A 16,702-nucleotide genomic window follows, 5' to 3' on the forward strand; every position below is an offset into this window, starting at 1 on the left:
GTTCACACTGCAGACTGATTCCAACAAGCCAAATTTAATGTAAACATGGCTTTAAAATGGCAACTCCTATCCTACATTAATAACCACATATGCACGAATGATGTGTGAGAGAAGTACAAAGGTATTTTTAGTGTACTCTATGAAAATGCTTTAAGATATGGGAAATGGAATCTCAATAATGTATTTGGGGCACTCAACTCCTGCAGTCCATATGCATCAAGGCTTCAACCACCACCTAACCACATGGCCAGCAAAACCAACTCAGGCTGCTGCAAAGGAATTGACACAGGAGGAAAAGTATATCAACCTTCTATACCTTCGTTACTGCTGCCATTTCAAACTAGTCTACAAAATACCCTGCTTTCTGTATTACTAGGTTTATATACTGCACAAACATTGGTCACTATTTGTCTTAGATAGGAATACCTTTTCCTTCTGAACAAACTAGCATAAATTCTTATGTCTAGTTTAGGCTAGGTTTGTATACCCACTTTATTCAATGGCACTTACTTCTGGGTAAACATGTATAATTGCACTGTGACTCTCCAAGGAGGTAAATACATAATGGCCTCATTTAAAAACAACAACAACACTAAAACCTGTCCTTTGGAGAGGCAGCTATATCCTACTTTGAGCTGCTATTATCCATTCATTCAAAACTGTGATTGAATTTTAGTTATTTCAATTGGCAACCCTAGGTTTCTCTTTATTTATTTATTTTTAAAAATATTTTATTTACATTTCTATACTGCCCAATAGATAAAACTCTCAGTGGTTCATAAAGGTTTAGGAATTAAAAATTAAAATCCTTAAAGATTTCTGAGTTTACTTCCTCTCATTATTTAAATGAAGAAATATTTCTAACTTATTTCCCCTCTTTCCTACCTTTTGCTCCTCTTTTGCCTTCCTAATCTTCTTTTATTTCTGGCCTTCCTTGTTCTGTGTGCATTTTCTCTTCCTTTTTAAAATCTCCTCTCCTTCTTTTCTGCCTCCTTTCTCAGCCATCTGCCATACTTTCTCTCACCCCCTGTCTCCTTTACTTCATCCTTCAACTATCCCATAACAGATGCTTTAAAAGCTGCCAGTGCCAGGTGAGAAATTGTCTCAGATGAAAAGAGTCTCTTTTCTGACTGCTTTAGGAAGTCTGTTAACAGCAAGTAATTAAAAAGATCTCATTCCCCTCTTTGTAATTAGTCCCCATGTATTGTATTTCCAAGTGATTCAGTTCGGTAAGAATGATGACACAGCAATGACATCTTCACCAAGAACCCTGTCTTCCTGTAAACACCAAGAGAAAAATCAAAAGGGTGGCTTCTCATCCATCCCCACATTTATATTTCTGCCCCCTGAAAGATTTAACATCTTATATTTCATTTGCACATAGAAACATGGAAGATACATAACAGAATTTCTGTTTTCGAAAACTTGATTTTCCAGGTCTCACTAATAATCAACATTTATTCTATGTATAATCTAACTTCACAGGCTGAGTGTAGAGGAAGTACAGCTGCCAAATACATCTGGAGCAGCTAGCTAGCAATTAAAGTGGGGGGGGGGTGTCACATTTTCCTGGCGACATGTCATGGGCTGACCGATAGGAAAAGACTGCAACCAAAGTGCTAAATGGGAAGGAAATGTTTGCATTTTCCTGCAACTAATCTGCTGGTTGGGAAAGCTGAGAGATTATTTCTCTGCAATAAGAACTGAGGTGTTACTTCATTTCCATGGAGGATAAGGCTATTGATTGCTACTAGTTCTGATGGCTATATGCTATCTCCAGTATCAGGCAGTGAGCCTATGTACACCAGTTGCTGGAGAACATGGGTGAGAGGGTGCTGTAGCAGTCATCTTCAACTCATGGGTTTTCTATGTACAGCTGATTGGCCACTGGAAAGAATGCTGCACTAGATGGAGCTTTGGTTTGATCCAGCAAAGCTGTTCTTATGTTCTTATTATGTATGTACTTTGTCTGTAATACAATGCAATTATGCGTGTTTCAGCACATGCAAATAATTAAGGGTATTTTTAAAGTGTTACATAAACAAATCAGTGTGCACATGCAGACTTCTGTTTTTGTGCACCTCTTGCTGGTCCAGGGTGTTTGCATTACTTACTTGCATGGAGTTATTAATATTAACATCTCAGACTATGGCAATACTCCAGACAAATAATCTAATATTATGTTAATGTTTAAGGGAAGTACCTGGATCATATAACAGCACACTGTAAGATTCAATTTAAGCTGCTGATACACCACCTTTAAAAAAATCAAATCAACCATTAATATAAGATATGGCTTTTATCAAAAGTTCATATATACCTACTTAATATTTGTCAGGTATCAAGTAGTAATGAAAAATAATAAATTAAGCTTGTGTCCTGTAAGCCTAGATCTATCTTTCTAGCTATTAGAAGAAGTACATGCTTGAACAAGCTTTAAGAGACAACAGAACTTCAGCAGAATAACCCCTTTCTATGTGCTGAGCTAGTCTCTATTATTATAATAATAATAATAATAATAATAATAATAATAATAATAATTAATTGCATTTTTATACCGCCCAATAGCTGAAGCTCCCTGGGCAGTTCACAAAAACTAAAACAATTCAAAGTGTAAAACAAACAGTATAAAAACATGAGATAAAATACACATTAAAACGAATTAAAACACACCATACATGATTAAAACATCCTGAAAACATTCTAAAATTTCACTGGATAGGCCTGCCGGAATAGATCAGTCTTTATTGCTTTTTTAAATTCTAAAAGACTGTCAAGTTGACGAATCTCCTCCGGCAGGCCATTCCACAGTCTGGGAGCAGCAGAAGAGAAGGTCCTCTGGGTAACAGTTGTTAATCTAGTTTTTGCTAGCTGAAGTGGATTCTTCCCAGAGGACCTGAGTGTGCGGGGCAGATTGAATGGGAGAAGGCGATCCCGCAGGTAGCCTGGACCCAAACCATGTAGAGCTTTAAAGGTAATAACCAAAACTTTATACTTTGCCCGGAAACTAATCGGCAGCCAGTGAAGAGATTTTAAAACTGGTGTAATGTGGTCACCCCTAGGTGTACCAGTGACCAGCCTGGCTGCGATATTTTGGACTAATTGAAGTTTCCGGAATAGGCACAGAGGTAGCCCCATGTAGAGCGCATTACAGAAGTGAAGCCTCGAAGTTACCAGTGCGTGCACTACCATCTTTAGGTCTTCCAACTCTAGGAAGGGGCGCAGCTGGTGTATCAGCCGAAGCTGGCATGTGAAATAAGTGCCACTGTCCGATAGTTGGAACATTCTTTAGTGTTTCCCTTTTTTGGTATGGGGATATAAGGAAGTTTATAAATGTCTCTCTTTTGGACTATGTACAGTATGTGCCTGATTTACTTGAAGTACCATAACCTCTTGCAGTACAATTTGATGTACATTTTGAAGAAGAGATATATGAATGTCTCATTTTCAAGGGGGGGGGTTCCTAGTAATGAAATGGAGCTATGTGACTGACTCGTTGACTTCCACAACCCACAACCCAGTGCCTTCCTGCTGTGTTGGAAGACTGGACAAAAAGGCACATACTAAAAAGTGTCGGGGGTCTGTGGAACCGGATCATTGCCGTAGAACTGAAAAGAGATAGTTATCTAAATTTAGATCAACATCAGAAAACTGAAGCAGATATGGTACTGATACTGATAATGGTAGTTTATATGCGTAAGGCACTGGATGATCTCAGTGACGATTCAGGATTCACAACTTATTCCATGGCACACTTTCCATGGCAACTTATTCCATGGAAGAAAGGGGCTCCTGGCCTGCTGTGTTCTATGCTGCAGTGTCACCAGTGGAGATAGCCAAAAGGTGTTGTTGCACATACTAACTCTGCAAGCATCAGGTGGCTGATAGAGTCCCACCGTATCCTGTAAAGATCCTGTAAAGTTGCTGTCTGTAGTCTGCAGTATTGGCAAGTTGCCAAATTTGAATACAGGGACAAGAATCAGAGACCTTCATTTTTTCACTCATATAAACAAACAAACAAGCCCCAACAGTTTCCTGTATATTACCAACCTCGTCTCTTTTTTGTTAACAAGTCACAAGCAGTAGTGTGAATGGTAGAATGCAGGATGGTGAAAGAGAGGATTTTTTTTTCCTGTTATGGTTGCCATAGAGTACTATGTAAAAGAAATTTCCAGCCACATATCTTGTCTATCCTAGTAGCCTTTGCTTTTAAGCAACTTTACAATATAAACATTTCCCTATAACCCAGGCCTTAGGGAGACCTAAGGATTAACCCAGGCAAATGGAGGGATTGTCCCTGCCTGCTCCTGGGATCCCCTGTGTGTCATTTGGCTGCACAGGGATGATCCCAGGACGATCCTGGGATATAGGCCTAGTCTAGCCATGGCCCCAGTGGCTGGCATAGAAGCTGTGCACAAAATTTATACTAAGAGCTGTTCTTTTCTGGTTCATTTTATGGGGCCTATAGACTTGGGAGAGTGAAGTTATATATTTACCATGCAGTCTAATTTCAAGATGACTACCATAATTCAAAATGGCAGCCAAAACATTCTTCTCCCAACTTCTGAGGCTAATTTATGAATGATTTGGGGGTGGTTCACAGCATGCCCAAACATATAGGAGGGAACAGTAATTGTGAAATGGTTAGAGTCTCCACAAAAACAAAATAAATACAAGGTCTATTGGGGTGAAAAGAAGTATCTGGGAAACATTACAGGTTTGCAACAAAACAAAAGAAAGAAGGAAACGAAAAAGCTACGATTCTTTGTAAGGAGTTGGATTTTGGTTTATTTGAAAAAAAGTATAGTGTTATGTCTCCGTTTCTGAGTTCTGTTAAAGGGTATATTCAAATGTATATCTTTACTTAGGTGTCAGCACATGATCTATCCTAGCCCAGTATGATCCTGATTTTGCAGTTTAGGTGACACATGTACCTGCTCTCTGTTGTGTTCCATCCGCTTTGAACACCCACACCAATTGGTTGAGCACTAGAGCATCTTGAATCTCCCATCCCATGTAGGCATGTTTCTAAAACATGTCTACAGAAGTGTGATTCACGTGGGGCTAAACTAGCCACTATGTTAAATGTGTGGCATGGGGCTGATCCCAATTTGTGGTTTCTCTGTGTGTGTGTGTGTGTGTGTGTGTTTACTTTAGTGTAAATATATGAGCTTCTGTTCTGGATCAGGACCACTATACACTTGTTCTATACCACCTTGGTGGCTTTTTAGATGATGAGACAGTATATAAATGTTAAATAAATAAATGGAGGGAAGGCGTTAAACCTTACCTAGGTTCTGTCTTCCCACACAGGGTTTAAAGAAAGAAGGAAAACCTCCATTGACTCATAAGTGAGTTGTCAGCCAATGTTTCCTTTATAGTCTTCGCAGGTCAAGGGTTGGATCTAGGACCTATCTCTCACACAGGGGATGTTTCCTTCTATCTACAGGAAGCTTCTGATGTGGTGGAGAGATCTTGCTGACAAAATTGAGATGACAATCTTTGATGATTCACCTGTCCTCTTGCAGTCTCCTGTGCCCCCTTCCCCAAATATGCTCAGGAAGGTGGAGGAATGCTCCAGAACGTGGAGGAGGTGGCACTGAGGGCTGCAGAGGACAGGAGAAGTTCCCCCCAATTTCTGCTGGCAGGAGCATTCTATGAACTCCACTCAGAGAATGCTCCCACCAGTGGAAAAGAAGTTGGATCCAACCCAGACTTCAATGCCACATATGGCAAATGCATGTGTTCCCACAGAATCCAAAGGTGTTTCCCTGTCAGAGCTGCAGCTTTGAGCAAGGACAAATTTATGTTTTAAAAAAATCATACAAATGGGGGTGGGTGGGAATCATGAGGTGGCTAGCCAATGAATCCTGACAAAATGTTGAGAGAAAATGTTTTTAAATGGTGCCAAGGAATGAGGAAGAGACTATAGAAGAGGATGTGGATTAGGGAATGCACCTGGGAAACCTTCCCTGCATGGGTAGTAGTAGAGAAGATGGAGATGGGGATTGTAGCTTGAAGATGTACCCTGAAAAGAAAGGGTATGTTCAAAACGTGATAAAACTGTGATTGATTCATGTTCAGGTAAAATTGGTTTCTGGTATGGAAGATCATTCTCCTACAGAGAAAGTTGCACTTGTATTGACAATGGCAATTTTGCATTCACAGCACAGTCATTGGACATAATGTAGTACATCTGCATGTATATAATTTACTGAAATTCTAAAACTCTTGGGGTGAATCAGAATCCCTTACGTTCACCTACACATGCATTGGGATAAAGATTTCCCTTTCCAACTGCAATGCGTGATGTGGCTAATCCCACTCTAGCTTTGGATCTCATGCTGAGTTTCAGCAAGAAAGCAGACTACATTTAGAAGGTGAGCCCATATACAAAATGTCTGAAAAAGTCTGGGCTAAAGTTAAGCACATTACCTATGTAGATTCTAAAATAGAAGACGCTCTCCCATTGAAGACAGTGAGAATTTAAAATGCTGAATTGTATGCAATTTTGCCTGGATCAAGTCTGATGTATTTTTTTATTATTTTTTTAGAATACAGGTATGATTTTTTTTTATCATTTTAAGAAATGTATTTGGATTAGAAGCCAGGGCTAGATCTACACTAGTGCTTTTTATAAGTACTGAAGTGCACTGATAACTGTTGGGGTGCATTATGTATTCCACAGAGCGCTTTTCTAGCATCTATTTCCCTCTTGTTATTCCATATTATCCATAAGACTGCGACAGATAACACTGTGTGTGCTATGAGGAATAAATGCAAGAAGGATATAGCGTCACCATAATGGAATCATAGCAGTATGACACAAGGTGTAGATCTGGCCCTTGAAATATAAAATAAATCGCTATATGGGAGTTAAACTTTATTCACTAAATTTATGGGGGTTGGGGTGGGGTGGGGGCTATAGGATTTCGAGAAGAAAATGTCACGGCAGGCAATGCCAACGAGGACGTGCCTTCCTTCCCCACCTGGACAGCCGGCGGTCCACGCAGAGCTGTGCTGCGCCCTCTAGTGTTGGTTCAAAGTCCGGCGTCCTAACCTGTGCCCAGGAGGACCTGGAGGAAACCGCATCCGCAGTGTGCGCGCCCCGAGGAAGGTTCCCCAGGGGAAAAGCCAAGAGAAGGTCGATCTCGCCATTGTCATGGAGCGGAAGGTGGCCAGGGAATTCAGGCACAAGGTAGGAGAGAAACGCTGAGCCAAACGATCCCCCGCTGCGCTCTCGGCCTTCCTCGCTAATCCGAAACTTTCTGCTCCGCCTTAGCCCTGTGAGCGGACGAAGAAGCTGTTGCCGCCGCCGAAGAGGGGAGGAGGAGGGTGACATTTTGCTGGGACTATGGACTCTTGGTATCAATTAACTCGGACCTTGCAGGGGGGAAGGAGAAGGGGAGGCATGGGGGAGGAGAAGGGAAGATGAAACGTTTCTTTCAGCAGAACAAAGTTTTTCTCCCAGGGGCCCGGCGAGGTGTGGGGGACGAGGCTCACATTCTTTCGGGAGGAAGGATGGAGCAGCGCCTGCATTCCCACCTTTGCGAAGGGCGGCTGGGAATGTACGTGCAAACCCACTCGCTGTTGTCATCCATCTTTTTCTACCCAACTGGACTTGGATTCCCTTATGCCTCTCAAAACGGGGGAGCTTTAGGTAAAAGAAAGTTAAGAAACGCACTGGTTTCTTAAAAATATTACTTATTCTCCCTGAGCGGGCACACAGAGGGAAACTTTTCAAAAAACAGTTTCCCTTCCTTCCTTCCTTTTTTTTTTTTTTTAAAGCGCTTCTTTGTCCATGATCAAGAGACTTGGCAAGACTAGGTGTATTGCATAATAGCCCTTTTGTTCTTACCCTGACAAGAAAGAAAAAGAAAAAGTGAAAGCCAATAGCTGCAAGCCAACAATGGGGGGGATTCTTGACCCAAAAGTATACAGCCACTTGTTCTTCGAACACTATTTGAAAATCATATACGTTTTTTAATTAAGCTACGTGTGTGATTTAGCAGCAAAATTAGCTGAAAAGTATCCTAGGCAGCTTCAAGATATGTAACAGTGAGGATTCATTTGCAGAAAGCATTTTTAGACATCTTTTTGGAAATATATGGTGAAAATGTGTGAGTGGTTGAAATAAAAGAAATCTTCAGTTCTGTTCAAATTTACCTTAACATTTAAGACTATTAAGAATTGCTTGCACTCCTTTTAGGGGTTTGCCGCAGAAACTATTTACCTGTGCTAAGCACTGGAGTTCAATATCCGTGCTTAGTTATAGATATGCAAATGATAATGAAGACCATCTACACAACCCCACTGTCAAAAAACCTGGCCTTAAATTTCTTTCTCTCCCCATTCCCTAATATTAAGTTCTAGAATATAATCAGAAAAAGATTTATTTTTATTTTTAAGCCTTACATTTTTATTTTGAAATTGAATTTGTACAGCTTAACTTCTACTAATATGTCTTCTTGGCCACTGCTCTTTGGCATCCTGTTCATAAATACATTTTTTCAGGAAATAAATTACCATTTATTTCAATGGAGTTTCTTCCAAGTAAGTGTGTTTAGAGCTGCTTCTCTCTATACAATAAAACAAAACTACCACCACCACGCTTTTCTCTTTTATAACTAAGATCAGCAACTATCTAGCAAAATGTTAAGTCAGGTTGCCAGAAATATTTTGAAATGAGGAAAAACTGTCATAAACATTAATGTAGAAAATATTAAGATACTTTGCAGAGCTTCTAATAAAACATTTTGCTATTCAGCTATCAGAATTGGGCTGGGCAGCAGCAGACAACTCTGCAGTGGTGTGTATCTAACATAATATTTATGGTTTTGTACCTTGTACTTGTGATGTTTTATGCTGATAATATTCATAAGTCATTCTGGGACCAATCAGATTTGCTTATTAAAAGTCCTATTCTCACTACAGACCCAATAAATGAATGAAGCACTCTTGGGTAACAGATTGCAGGATTCAAATGGTTTAAAATTATTTTCAAAACATATAAACAGAACACAAATATATAGTAGGCACTTACATTATAAGCCCTTACAGGCCATCTTAACCTAGTAAATCCTTCCATAAAGGCCCATGTGTTATTGGGCATGATTATTCAGTTTTATTCTTGTTAAAATCTTGCTTCATTAACTTTCGGTTACTCAGAACACTGATGGGACTAAATGAAACAGCAGCCACAACAGAAAAGTAACATATAAATTAGTAATTCAATGTAAATAGTAAAGCAACATATAAAGTAATAAGCCTTTTTATTTAAAGCAGAAGCATCTTGACCAGTGGTATTCCTGAATGAGGGCCATTTTGGAGAAGCTCTCAGGGGACACATTCCAGTGGTGGCTAATGTTGAAAGCAAAAGGGCAGGACCAAAAATAGCAGAATATTTTAGTATAAACCTTACAAGAGACATTTCAACCTTTTAGAATAGGGGGGGATTGTGATATTTCAAGGCAGAGCAGGGACTGAGTGGATAAAGGTACCACAGGCACTACCCTCGATGGCTAAAAACGCACAAATTTCATGGTGTAGCAGCACAATAAAGGGGGAAATGGTGCAAATTTTAAGGCAGAGCAGTAAAACTGAGGAGGAAATTATGCAAATTTCCTAGCAGTGGACATTCATACCTGCACATATGCGCAAGACTGAAAATTAAATAAAATTAAAAATTGTGAATGAATTTGGGACACTCTCCATTGCCCTTTTTTCAAGATTTCTGTGGAAGAAAAGAAAATCCATCTTGAGGTGGGGAGCTTGAGAAGAGATAGGGGAGAATGGCAGTGGCACAAAGAAGATCATGAGGAATAGCAGGGGTTTTCAGTGCTCTTGCCAGGTGGCTCTCTAGTCGTTCCAGACACCCCGTGATAAAATTTCCCTGCCGGGTTTGGACGCCATAACAAGCTACCCTAAACAACCCTATTACAACCCATGAGTTCTAAGGGTGGCTTGTTTGCAAGAAACAACCCATGGCAGGAAAAAAATGTTCTGGGTTCAGACATTATACCAGCCCACCCTGCAACCACCCACAATAAAAACCTACCATGGCTTAGCATGACATGCAGACTAGCTCAGTGACACTAACAATGGGGCTGTTCATACAAAATGCTGCTCAGTGGTTGAGGGGGTGTTGTAGAACTGTGGGTTGTTTTTGGAACCATGGTTTAGCATGTTGTCTGAACCCAGGACATTTTCTGCAGAGTGGCTTGTTAATCATGCAGTGTGGCTTGTTAACCACCTCGAACAACCCAACCAGCAACTGTGGGGACTTAAGGTGGCTTGTTAGAGAAAAATAAGCCATACTACATGGTTAACAAGCTGCCCTGCAGAAAATGTTCTGGATTCAGACAATACGGTTCAACAAAGAACCCACAATTCAACAACAACCCACACTCAACCACTGAGTGTGGGTTAGCATGTTGTGTGAACAGCCCAAATGACTTAAATCAATCTGAAGTGGCCTGTGTAATTCTAAATAATTTCCTATGAATAAACATATGGAACCTAACAGAACAGAACAGAGTTCACATTCATAGAATGGGGCTTTCCTTCCCCCTCTTCCCTCTGGAACCCTTTTACCCCCTGTAAATCTGCTTTTGGAGGTTAGGAACATTTGGCAATGGTGTGGGGTCTGAAGATGGAGGAGGAATTGGCAGAAATACCTCTCTTACATGAATGGAGGAGCAAGTTGGGATTCAAGATGCAGATTCCAAAATTTACCAGCGGTCATAATTTATATCCTTATTCAGTATGCTTTGTTGATGCTAGAAAGGCCAGATGATGTTATACAAAACATTACTGCACTGTTTATAAGTCTTTGAGAGTTAATGTTCCATTCACTGTTGCACATTCAAAAGCCACTAAATTTGTTCATGCTCTCATAAATATTCTGTTCATATGCATAAGGGTATATTGCCTTTTCCATCTCTACATTATTCTATTTGGAATTCATGGATCACTGATAATTGATTCTAATAGTGTGTTAGTAAAGAAAAGTACAGCAAAAATTGATGGCAATTGAGAAAATGGTTTAATATTGTCCTTTAAAAGATGGACCATATCTCAATGGTATAGCACATGGTCTGCATACATTAGGTTCCAAGTTCATTTCCTAATATCTCCTATTAGAAGGATCTTAGAGAGCTTCTTCAGAGAGGGGAGGGGAATCGCATTTATTTATTTATTTTATTACATTTATTTACCTCCCCATATCTGAAGCTCTCTGGGTGGTTTACAAAAATTAAAAACAATGAACATTAAAAACAGATATACAAAAAATTAAAACCATCAAAAGCATAAAAACAATATTGATTTAAAAACAATATCGATTGTTTTTAAATTGATATTGTTTTTATGGTTTGAATCATGCTTCTGTTCCACAATAGAGACAAGCAGCTTCCTCTTTCTTCAGGCACTGAAGAAGTAAGTAAACAATGACCATGTGACCTATTCAGTGGGCTTTTCTTTCTTTCTTTTTTGTGCTGCTTTCCTGTACACAGCAGGAAATGGTGACACATTTCTCTTCAAACCAAAAAAGACAGATTTTCTGGGTCTTATTTTTTCATGGAAAAGGGACCCCAAGGAGTGGGAGACGCATGGGAGGCAGACAGCATCATCAAAAGGACCCGCGAATATCCATATGTGGCCAGTAATAAGCGAGCTATAAAACACTCATCTGATGACGCTCAGAAAGCAGGGTTGTTTCAGAAAACATGTTCTGAGTAAATCAACAGAGTAAGTTTGCTCATGAAGAACACTGGGCATATTGGTCGATACCTAATGCTGCCCATGGGCCAGTGGGATGCACCACTGGTACAATGTTAAGCTAAGGCAGCCAGAAACAACCCAAACCTCTCATTTCTGAAATGGAGCTTACAGAAAGGAGCTCCACTGTCCTGTCATGTTCTGGAAATCAGCATTTGGGTTAATTTCCAGGGATGCTCTAGGAAGTGCTGCCTTCTTGTGAACTTCCGGTGGATCCCGCTTGTGCAGCATAATCAATGGAGGCACGCAGGCAACACTGGATACTGCCCATTATATTTCATAATGCATTTCCCCACTTCCAGCAATATTTTGAGGCTTTGTCTCCTTTTATGGCTTCCAGCCCCCTTAGTGCTGCCCCTTCCTTTCCCTGCTTGAGGCCCCAGAGAGCCTCTTCCATCAGAGTAGCCAGTAGTGAACTAGATAGAACTATGGTCTGACTCAGTATAAGATAGCTTTGTATGTTCTTCTGATAATTGGTTTTGAATTATGTAGTACCTGTTTTGCTCTTAGAAAAATAACCACAACAATCTTTTACTTGTATTGATATGGAAACTAGTAGGCAGTGGAAGTCCAATAGTTTCAGGAATACCCATAAAAGCAACTTACGCTATATGATATGCTGGGAGTTTATACTTTTATTTGTTTTTTGTTTGTTTTTAACAGTTAGCAAAGTGAACATCTTGTAATCTGATACTAGTTTAAGTGACTTTGCTGTTACAGAGAGTGAAGAAAGAATAACTACCTAGCAGCAAGCTCTGTCAAGGTATCAATCTAAGAAGAGTAATCTAGTTCACTGCACATCATCATCAGGAGGATGCTGACGTTTCTAGTTTAAAGTCATTAAACCCAGCAAATAGCTGGGTTTGGCACAATAATTTCTAGTTGCACGGTCATGTGCTACGTTAGTGAATGGCCTAAAAGTTTTCTGAAAATATTTATTCAACAGTTTAGTCATTATCAGGTAAGAGAATCATATGATATTACAATGTGTTGCACTGCGATGTGAAATGACTTAGATTCTGGCATGGTTTTTTTTAAAAAAAAATCTTAAAAATAAAAAGGTGTGGTTTTCATTTCAAGATTGCAAGAAGCACCTTGTAAACTTTTTTTTTAATTGCTGACTTTTTGTTAATGAGATAGGGAAGTCTTGAGCATTCATTTGTTGTTGGAGAATTGCAATGGAATTGTTCTTTTTTTTCAGGTTGACCTTTTAGTTGATAATGAAGCAGAAAAAGATTATCTGTATGATGTGCTGCGTATGTACCACCAGTAAGTTCTTACATGATACTTATTATTGTTTTCACTCATTGCAACATGGCACATGGGTGGGAAGAAGATTTAACAGTGAAAAATTTCTCTCAATTTTAACCCATAGAAAATTCAGAAAATAATTTATTTGTGATTTCATTTTAGCAAAATGGGTTTAGCCTTTAGCACAAAATAAGCATGTTTATTTATGATAAACCTCCTTGATTCCTGGAGGCTTATTCCAATATCTATAAATAAATGGAAATATAATAGGGTTATGGAGGGCATAACATGTATTTTCAAAACAATTGTCTTTAAGAAACAAAAATCTATCTGCATATTTGAAAATACAAATAATGAAATCCAGTTGTTCACTTTGCTTGATTTCATACAGTTAATCTATCCACATTTGAAAACTTAATTTATGGTTTTATCACAGAAATCAGCAGTTCATTTCAAGTGTCTTATGGGGACCTTTGAGACTAATAGTGCAATCCTATGCATGTGTATTCAGAAGTAAGTCCTGTTGAGCTCAATGGACTTACTCCTAGGTAAATGTGTATAGGACTACAGCCTAACAAAATTATTATGGCAGAAGATTTTATGGACCAGAGGCCACTTCATCAGATATATGGAATGCCATCTGAAGTTGGCAGATACATATACACGTGGGTGTAGGGCGAAGGTGTGTGTGTGTGTGTTTTTAAAAAATGTTAGCAGTAAGATTATAGGGTAATGAAACAGAGACAGTGATAATTACATTAAAGCTTAGACGTATGTAAAACAATTTCAGGGACCATTCAAAAACAGGTTGATAAACATCCTGGCATTGATAAGCTTATGCCACACTAAGTGTATTAGTCTTTAAGGGGTCACATGACTCTGATGTTTTTGCTGCAAGAAGCTAACACAACTATTTTTCTGGAAATAGTACATGTTTATTAGCATTTTGTTCAATGCCCTTATAATTTTTTAAAATACAAATATTATAAGCATTCTGTTGTTACCAAGATATGAATACCATTTTTGACTTTAGTGGAGTTATACTATATGTTCTTTCTCTCACGAATCATTGAAACAGAACCTGGCTCATTTTGTTGTTGTTAGAGAAGATGAGAATATTTTTCCATTCTTCATAGGCGAGTGGTTCTGGTGGTTATAGTTTCTGGACATATCTTAATTAATAGCAGCTCAGTGGAGTGAAATGTAGACGTTTTCAAGTTTCCATGTGGTCTTTGTGTTATACTTTTGTATGGCCTTGGCTACAAACCCGGTTTGGTTTCACTTGGGACTGTCTAATTGCTTCTCCATTCAGAAAGCATCGCCTGCAGTTTGTGAAATCAGGAAGAATTCACCATTGTTAATTATTTAAAACATTGCTGGAGTTGCAAACCAAACTGATACGCCAAACGTATATCTTCCCGGCCTCATCTGTATTAGATGTTACTAATACTTAAATAAAATGTACAATATTGTTATAAAGATTCTTTTGTATAGTCCACAGATTTCAGTAAAATCTCTCAGCTCCCTAAATCTATTTTTGCCAGATAAATATTTCATATTCAAAGGTGCCACACTTTACCCCCTGAGTACCTACAACTACTTAGTGTATATTGTTGGCCTGTTAGCATTGCCTCTGTCTTCCATGCCTCTCTCCCTCCCTCCATTGTCTTCTCTTCTGCTAACATCTAAGTTGGAAGCTTGTATCTTTCTTAATTAGCGATACAGCCACATGTAATGGATTAGAACCAGACTATGTTGGTTGCACTTTACCACTGAAATCAATGGAACTGAAGTCATAATTTCAATGGGATCTAAATGCAACTGACTAAGTCTGGGGGCTCATCTACACCAAGCAGGATATTGCCCTATGAAAGCGGTATGTGTCAATGGGCCCCAACAGTTGTTGGTGCACTTCAATTCCGTGATAAAGCAGTATTGTGGCTCCTGCCTTTTATATACCTCTTTCATAGCGTTTTCATAGTGGAATATCCTGCTTGGTGTAGATGAGCCCTGGATCCAATCAATAGAGTGAGAATATATCCATGTATTTTATCCATATTTGATTTTTAAAAAATCTTATATGCTCATATTTCTGTTTTAACTCAATGAACTGCATTCTCAGAAGAAGGAGAAGAAATACTTTCAAGGGGAGGAATGAATTCAGCATGACTAAAAGTCAGAGAACATAATGTACTAAGGGTGCAAAATAGTCCTACAATTCCCATAATACCACAGCCAGTCATGCTGGCTAGAGGGATTCAGGGAGTTGTAGACTAAACATGCATAGGGTTATATATTGTCAGCAGTTAGTTATGCTTTCTCAGTATAACCATCTTAAATTTTGTAGATCCATGAATCTTCCAGTGTTGGTGGGAGATCTGAAGTATGTAATCAATGAACCTAGTCGACTGCCATTGTTTGAGGCTATCCGTCCTCTTATACCGTTAAAACATCAAGTGGAGTATGATCAGTTGACCCCTAAGCGATCTAGGTAGGTTTGAACAATGTTCCTGTCTGTATATGAACAATGTGTATATGCTTCCATGTATGTATATGTATTGGGCTTATGAGTTGCAAATTCTTACTCGAGAACCCAGTATGGCCGGGGCTGAAGGAGCAGCTCTTTCCCACCTCCCTTGCTGACTAAAGATCTAGCAGTCTGTGAATCTGTATTTGCATTTGGTTTGTGGAGGCTGAGGGCATGGCTAGACGTGGTAATATTCCAGGGAACATCCCAGGATCATCCCTGTGTGTTGACATGACGCACAGGGGATCCCGGGAGCAGGGAAGGATGATCCCTCCCTTGTCCTGGGGTATCACCCTACAGTTTTATTCTGATTTTTCCGCAGTCTCAGGATGATCCTGAGACAGCGGAATGTGTGGCCCACCGTCTTGGTTTTGTCCCAGCTCCTCGCAAGTAACCACAAGGAGCCGGGAGCCAGGCATGGGGCACGGAGCTCCTCAGGAGCTCTGTGTCCATCGGGGGGAGGGCAAGGGGTGTGTGTGTTTTTTTAAAAAAACCTTTTGCACAGGAGTGCTCCTACGCTCTTTTCTGATTTAAAAAAAAATGGCGGGTGTGATGTCCTCTTCCTCCTGGGACATCGCGTGCTGCGTGTAGACGAGGGCGATGATTTCGCAATCATAAAATCGTGAGATCGTCACCCTCCACCCCCTCATCTAGCCATGCCCTGAGATTAAGGTTGTTGCAACCATTTTTCTAGTAGGAATCTCATGTCTTTAACAGCTGAACAGCAGATAGAAATTGAACAGGTGCTGCCTTTTTCAATTTGGAAATACAGGTGATATCAGCCGATTTTCTGCCTGTCATGCAGCAATTAAAAGAATAAGAGGCAAAAGATGGGTGGCAGCTCTATATGAATATGGTGAGCACAACTAGGGCAAGGGAGAATAGTAATGAGCTACAGTATAATTGCTCCCTATTCTCAGGCCTTGTCTTCCCTAGGACTGGCATAGTTTTATGTAGGCACAACACTAACAGTATTTAGGGTTTTAATGGCCACAAAATGGCAGGCATATTTTAAAATCTGAGTTTCAAAAGTCCAATTCAGTTGCAAGAGGTTAGTGAGCCAGTGAAATAAAAAAAACCTTGCACAATAGAAGGTTTCCTAAATAAAATGTCCATATTTTTTTTTCCTTCTGGCACCAGAAGCTG

At 39.6% G+C, this 16,702-nt stretch overlaps 1 protein-coding gene across 3 annotated transcripts in view; it reads left to right on the forward strand.

Annotated features, from left to right (window-relative positions):
- The first annotated feature begins 7,058 nt into the window (after positions 1-7,058).
- USH1C (USH1 protein network component harmonin) overlaps positions 7,059-16,702 on the forward strand; it is a 63,659-nt gene continuing 54,015 nt past the window's right edge. For all 3 annotated transcript variants that reach the window (XM_063117201.1, XM_063117202.1, XM_063117203.1), the window contains exons 1-3: positions 7,059-7,198; positions 12,980-13,047; positions 15,377-15,520. In XM_063117201.1, the coding sequence (XP_062973271.1) occupies positions 7,163-7,198; positions 12,980-13,047; positions 15,377-15,520 (248 nt within the window). In that variant the 5' untranslated portion in view covers positions 7,059-7,162. The remainder of the gene's footprint in view (positions 7,199-12,979; positions 13,048-15,376; positions 15,521-16,702) is intronic.

This window comes from Elgaria multicarinata, chromosome 2 (genome assembly GCF_023053635.1).
Source record: "Elgaria multicarinata webbii isolate HBS135686 ecotype San Diego chromosome 2, rElgMul1.1.pri, whole genome shotgun sequence".
Lineage (NCBI taxonomy): Eukaryota > Metazoa > Chordata > Lepidosauria > Squamata > Anguidae > Elgaria > Elgaria multicarinata.